This window comes from Manis pentadactyla, chromosome 7 (assembly GCF_030020395.1).
Source record: "Manis pentadactyla isolate mManPen7 chromosome 7, mManPen7.hap1, whole genome shotgun sequence".
Classification (NCBI taxonomy): Eukaryota; Metazoa; Chordata; class Mammalia; order Pholidota; family Manidae; genus Manis; species Manis pentadactyla.
Window position 1 is genome coordinate 39,226,324 of NC_080025.1, and position 7,028 is coordinate 39,233,351.

A 7,028-nucleotide genomic window follows, 5' to 3' on the forward strand; every position below is an offset into this window, starting at 1 on the left:
GTAGGGCCCCAGTCCAGTAGGAGGATAGACTTGGAGATGGGAGATGCTCCGAATTGGAGGAGGGGAGCCTGGGCAGGGTCATGGGAGTAGAGGCCCAGGAAACAGCTCCTGGGTAGGGGTAGAGGGTGTGTCACAGTGTGTGTGATGGTCTGGAGAACAGCACCCGTGCCACAGGTCAAGGTGAGCACCAGGTGGACACAGGACAGGGTCAGGGATGCCGAGGAGGGGCTCAAGGTTCTTTCCCAGACACAGGGTGGGGTGTGCCTGAGTTCAGACAGGCTGATGGGCCTGCCTCTTCCCAGCCCGTCCTGACTGCAGAGCTGGGCAAGTGCCTGGCCCGCCTGGGGCCCAAGCCTGTGCAGGCTGTGCTGACCCCTCTTGGGTCCTGAGCCTGTACTTTTGCGTTTCAGCTCATCGTCTTCACCCCAAAGTCACTGCTGCGACATCCCGAGGCCAGGACTAGCTTCGATGAGATGCTTCCAGGTAGGCACGAGGGGTGGACGGTCCAGGACCCTTCCTGCGGCTCTGTGGGGCCTGGGCATACACCCATGACCCTGTGCCACATTTTTGGCCATTGGGTGAAGACCACCCACACAAAAGCCCAGAAGTTGAAGCTTCCATTACCAATTGCGTCCCACTCACACCTGCACCTTTGCCCTGGTACACCCCCAGGCCTCATTCAGAGGCAGCAGAGTGAGTCAGAGCTTAGTGCTCACCGTTGCCAGGTGCTGCTCCTGGAGGGTGACAGCAGCTCACCAGCAGGCACGGAGCAGAGACCCCGGAGGTGGGGCCATGGGCACCACAGCTGCACAGTGGTGCAAGGTGCAGCCTGCAGCATTGACGTTCCCCAGAGACAGCATCCCCAGCTCCCCGGGCAGGGGAGCCACCTTGAGCCATGGCCAGCCTCCTGTGCTCCTCAGTCAGGATGAACCCCTTATTTGTTTTTCCAATTTGTTGTTGTTATAGTAAACAACATATAATAATAAAATTTACACTTTAACATTTGTAAGCGTGCAGCGCAGGGGCAGTAAGCACATTCAGTGTCATGCAGCATCCCAACCATCATCTCCAGAACTTTCCATCTTCCCAAACTGACACTCGGTCCCAATTAAGCAGTAACTCCCCATGCCCCGCTCCCCAGTCCCCACTCCCAACATCTCATTTGACTGTTACCTCATGTAAGTGGGGTCGTGCAGTATTGGTCCTTTTTTTGTGACTGGCTTCGCTCAGCATACTGTCCTCAAGGGTCATCCATTCTGTGGCAGGTGTCGGCATTCCCTTCCTTTTTATGGGTGAATACTGTACCACTGTGAATCGACCACATTTTGTCTATCCATTCATCTATCAGTGGACACTTGGGGTGCTTCTGCAGATTAGCCTTTGTGAGTGATGCAGCTGTGAACGCAGGTGTGCAAGTATGGGGTTGTTCAGTCACATGGTGATTCTAGGTTTAATTCTGGGGGGGGTGCTTTACTGTGTACACAGCAGCACCATTTCACATTCTTCACAGTGCACAGGGGTTCTTATTTCTCCACATCCTGGCCAGCACTTGTTTTCTGTATTGTGCTTTTGTTTTTAATAAAAGGCATCCTAGTGGCCATGAAGTGGGATCTCATTGTGGATTTGATTTGCATTTCCTGGATGATTAGTGATATTGAGCATCTTTTCATGTGCTTATTGCCATTTGCATATCTTTGGAGAAATGTGTGTTCAAGCTCATTTTTTAATTGTGTTGTTTTGTTGTTGAATTTTAGGAGTTTTCTTTATGCTGAATATTAATCCCTCTTCAGATTGTGATTTGTAGCTATTTTTTCCATTCTGGGTGTTGTCTTCTGCTGCACAAAATTTTGAATTGTCCCTGTGACCCAGGGTTCATCTCCTGCTTCTGTGGCCTGTGACTTTGGTTGTCACAACCAGAAATCACTGCAGAACCTGGGATTATGAAGTTTGTGCCCCTATGTTTTCCTCTAAGAGTTTTACGATTTTAGCTCACATTTAAGTCTTTAATGCATTTTCAGTTAATTTTTGCATATGGTGTACAGGTCCAGCTTCAAATGCCTGTGGAAATCTGGTTTTCCTGGCATCGTGTATTAAAAAGACTGTCCTTTACCTGTGGAATGGTTTGGCATCCTTATCAAAAATCATTTGATCATCCATGTGAGGGTTAATTTCTGGGCTGTCAGTACTCTGTGCCAGGACCACAGTTTTGATTACTGTAGCTTTGTAGCAGGATTCAAAATCAGGAAGTGAGAGTCCTCCCGCTTTGTTCTTTCTCAAGATAGTTTTGGCTATTCAGGGTCCTTTGAGATACCTCTAATTTTAGGATGGCTTTTTCTGTTTCTGCAAAAAAAGTCACTGGGATTGTAGTAGGTACTGCACTGAATCTGTAGATTGCCTTGGTAGTATTAACTTCATAACATTAAGTTCCATCTCTAAACCACAAGTATCTTTCCATTTATCAGTATCTTTAGTTTATTTCAGTAATGTTTTATAATTTTCACTATACAGGTCTTTTACCTCCTTGGTTAAGTTTATTCCTAAGTATTTTATATTTTTATTAAGATTTGACGCTGTTTTCAATGAGATTGTTTTCTTACTTTGTTAGTGTGTAGAAATGCAACTGAGTTCTTAGGGTTATTTTCTTTCCTGCAACTTTACTGAATTTGTTTATTAGTCCTAACAGGACTAATAACTAAAACCTAACAGGTTTTTCTATGGAGTCCCCAGGGTTTTCTATGTATAAGATCGTGTTATCCACAAAAGGAGATCATTTTACTTCATTTCTAATTTAGGTGCCTGTTACTTCCTTTCCTTGCCTAATTGCTCTGGCTAGAAATCCAGTGTTGTGTTGAATAATGTGGTGGGGTGGGCATTGTGGTCTTGCTCCTGATCTCAGAGGAAAGGCCCTCAGCTTCCTGTGAGCGGCATTCACAGAGGCTTCCTCTCTAGCCTGTTCCGTGTGGAGGTGTTTCCTTCTTGTTGTGGGGTGCCGCATGTATGTCTGTCAATGTGCCCCTCACTTCAGACACAGCTTCCTGAAGTTGGCCTTGCTCCTGGAAGCGCAGTCCCACCCAGGAGCTTCTGGACATTTGCTCCAGCCATGTAGGAAGTGTCAGTATGTGCATGCTCATGAGGAGTGAGTCAGCAGAGTGGCTGTGGGGTTCTTTGATAACCTTAGTTGCCCCGAGTCTGAGACAGGCTTTTTGAGGAAAGAACTGGTATCACTTGCCCCCAAGGGCTGGCCTTGCCACCGTGCCTGTTATGGGCAATGTGCTTCTCCAAGCTCTCTGGGTCTGGACATCCCAGGGCCTCAGAGGCCAGCAGGTCAGGGAGCAGCACAGTCCCTGAACCACAAGGTATGGTGTAAGCCTGGGGAGCCCTGCCTCGCAGGCCCCAGCAGAAGGGCATCCTCAGCCAAGTCCTGAGAGGAACCCTGCTTGGGGATTCTGTCATAGGAACACACTTCCAGCGGGTGATCCCGGAGGATGGCCTTGCAGCACAGTACCCAGAAAACGTCAAGAGACTTCTCTTCTGCACCGGCAAGGTGTACTATGACCTCACCAGAGAGCGCAAGGCACGCGGCGTGGCAGAGCAGGTGGCCATCACGAGGATCGAGCAGGTGAGGGCAGTTGGGACTGAAGCCAGTCCCACACCCCTCCTTCGGCATCAGGACCCCCCCCAGAGCCTTCTTGGAGCTTCTGAAATATCTACTACGGGTCCCCCAGCAGCCAGCCTGGAACACTGCCCCCTCAGGCCTTGAGCCCCGCCACTGTGTCGAGCATCCCCTGACGGGATCCCCCTCTCTCCACAGCTGTCACCGTTCCCATTTGACCTCCTGCTGCAGGAGGTCCACAAGTACCCCAACGCCGAGCTGGCCTGGTGCCAGGAGGAGCACAAGAACCAAGGCTACTACGACTATGTGAAGCCCAGGCTGCGGACCACCATAAACCGTGCCAAGCCTGTGTGGTAAGGCCAGGCACCACAGGTGCACAGCTAGCTGGGGCTGGGGACGGCGCCATGCTCAGGCCCTTTGTGGCCTTTGCCATCACCACTCCCTGTCACCTCCTCAGGTATGCTGGCCGGGACCCAGCAGCGGCTCCAGCCACTGGCAACAAGAAGACTCACCTCACAGAGTTGCAGCGCCTACTGGACACAGCATTTGATCTGGATGCCTTCAAGAAGTTCTTATAGGCTCTGTGGGCCACTGCCCCCACTCTATCCCTGCCTGTCGCTTCTCAACTACAGCATAGAGCCTCAGCGTGCCCACCTCTGCTGCTGTTCCGCACACCCCCACTCACCTAGGAGTCAGGCTGCCCCTAAAGCCAGATGTACCCCAGGCCCTGTGACCTCTGTCCAGTTGAGCAGCCTACCTGGAGACAGTGGGAAGTGCCTGCAGCTGTCTTGGCAGTGCCCCGCCCCCAGCTTCACCCCACAGGGCCAGCCTCATGGCTTCCCAAGTACTAGCAGTCCTTGTCACCCAGCAGGGGGACTCCTGCGCTTGGACCAGGGTAGCTTCCTCTTCCCGCTGAGTCCCATGCCTTAGAAGGAGCCATGGCTGCTGCAGGCTGCATGGAGGCTGGTGCTCCATCAGGGCCCTGGCTGCACAGTGAACAGAGGGGCTGCTTGGGCAGCTGGTGGGAGGTAACCTTGGCCTGACGTGGCAGAGAGGGCAGGTCCACTCTGCAGCCCACATGGACCCCTCAGGAGGGTCCTGGGCAGCACAGGGTTCACGACCAGGACGCTGGCTGCTGTGGGTCCTGCTGTCTTGCCGGCCCCTGCCTTGTGTCCCTTCACAGTGGAGACTGAAGCGTTCTCTCTGCCATGCCAAATTAGTCAGAAGGGGAGGGTGGATGGGCAGGCAGCGTGAGGCTGAGGGCCAGCTCTCCTCACCCATCACAGGGACAGTTCTGATTTATTTATTTTGGTTAAAAAAAAGAACAAAAAAACTTCACATTGCATTTGGCTTGACACATAAACTAAGTTCCCCATGGGCCTGTGTGTGCGTCATCCTTTCTGCTCCACTTCTGCCTGGAGGAAGGGGCTGGCTCAGGCATCTCTGCTTGCTTGGAAAACAGCCCCTCCACAGGCCAGGTGGAGCCACACCTCTTCCTTCCCACCTGCTGAGTCCTCTGCAGATTGTTTTTGGGGCATCCTGCTTTCTGAGCCTCCCCTTCTGCCCTTCTCCCCACTCCACCTGAAAAAGTGCTCTGTGATCTGCCTGAGCTGGGAGTCTGATGGGTTCGCCCAAGGGCATCCCTGGCCCCTTAGTGCACCCTCGAAGTCCGAGCCTTCATTGGACCTAAGGAGGGTGCCCCGGGGGTGCTCTTTCCATCTTACACATACCATCTTGAGAGCACACCAGGCCAGGCTTGGCCTGAGGTGTTGACAGGTCCCAGCACCAAGAGACAGCTCAGGAAAAGGCCTGGGTGTGGACAAGGGGGTACCCTCCATTAGCCGGCTCCCTAATGGTCACCCCGTCCTCTAGGCCACAGCCAGGATCCTTGGCCTTGAAGCCTGTCAGAATGTCTTCCTTCCCTGTGTGCCTGCACCCGGTGTGCCCTGTGTCTGATGGGGTTGGCAGGGTGAACTAGAGCTGAAAGAAGCCAAAAAACTGCCCCAGGTCTTGTGCGTTTTACTATATCTATCTCAATATAAAAATGAAAAATAGAACATTAATGAAATTGAGAAGCCAAGAAAGGAGGCAGAATAGCCCCTCCTTGGAGAGACCCCTGAGCTCTCGCAGGCAGCTGGCCAACGTTGTGGTGCCTTGGCGAGTTGGTGGCCCTGCTCACTGCCGGGGTGTCCTGTGGCCCTAGAAAGGTCTGGGCCCACTTTGGGGGACCTTTTTTGCACTCAGCCAGCCCCTGCGCGCTCCCGAGCGAGTGTGTGCGTGCGTGTACGAGTTCGCAAGCCCGCAACGCGTGTGCATGAGTGCCTCCTGTGTGATTTCCAGTCAAGGCGTGTGCGTCTGCACGTGCGGGGGCGTGTGGGTGGGGCCTATTGGTGTGCAAGAGAGCATGATGCGAGAAGGCTCTGCTGGCTGGGGAGAGACCGGACCTGTTGGGCTTCAACGCAGATTGAGTGGAGGCCTGGTGCACAGTGGGCGGGGTTGGGTCAAGTGCCTACCTGCCAGGGTGACCCCATCCTTTACAGGGAGACGTCCCAGGTTTCGCACGCTCTGCATGCTTTCCAAGCAGAGATCCTCCACTGCGACTGTCCCTACTTGGGGGCCATTCTTGTTGAGGTATAATTGACATACAGTGTTGTATTAGCTTCAGGGGTACAACATAGCAGTTCCATACTTGCACATACTGTGAAGTGACCCCAATAAGTCTAGTTGCCATCCCTCACCACAGTTACAATTTTTTTGTGTGTGATGAGAACTTGAAATCTATTCTCAGCTACTTTCAAACATACAGTGCATTCAGTATGGCTACCTAGCCACCAGGCTGCGCACTGCATGCCCCTGACTGACTTTAAAACTGGTAGTTGGTACCTTTTGACCACCTTCACCCAGGGCCTCCCCCTCCCCCTAGGGCCTCACCGACCCTCCCTTTGCCCTCACCCCTGCATGCCTGGGAGAGGAGGGGCTCGGATGGTGGCCTGACCTCCCACACTTCCCCTCCCTGCCCCGTATCTGTTGGAGTCAGGTGGGCAGATGCCCTGTCTCCATACCCAAAGCTGGACCCCAGCTGGGTGTTCCACTGCGCTTGGCGGCCCTTGGCCTGTACACACAGTTCTTAGTGTCCCTTCCCTGCACCTGTTCTGATCCGGCCTTCCAGGGGTGCCCACATGGAAAAGTCTGCTGAGTGCCTCTGGGACCTCTGGTAATTTTCTTTGCTCTGAAGTATACTTTATTTGGTAATGTAGCCACTCTTGCTATTCTTGTGTTAATATTTGCATATGTGTGTATATATATATTTATATATCTTTGTATGTGTTTTCTCAATTTAGTTTCAGCCTGCCTATAAATTATTTTTAAGTGAGTGTCTTGTAGACAGCATATGGTTGAGTCGTGTTTTTTAATC

The 7,028-nt window shown here is 52.4% G+C and overlaps 1 protein-coding gene across 3 annotated transcripts in view; it reads left to right on the forward strand.

The window, feature by feature from the left end:
- Positions 1-4,990, forward strand: part of OGDH (oxoglutarate dehydrogenase) — an 87,634-nt gene extending 82,644 nt beyond the window's left edge. For all 3 annotated transcript variants that reach the window (XM_036910293.2, XM_036910290.2, XM_036910292.2), the window contains 4 exons: positions 411-483; positions 3,456-3,619; positions 3,812-3,966; positions 4,071-4,990. In XM_036910293.2, the coding sequence (XP_036766188.1) occupies positions 411-483; positions 3,456-3,619; positions 3,812-3,966; positions 4,071-4,191 (513 nt within the window). In that variant the 3' untranslated portion in view covers positions 4,192-4,990. The remainder of the gene's footprint in view (positions 1-410; positions 484-3,455; positions 3,620-3,811; positions 3,967-4,070) is intronic.
- Positions 4,991-7,028: the final 2,038 nt, after the last annotated feature.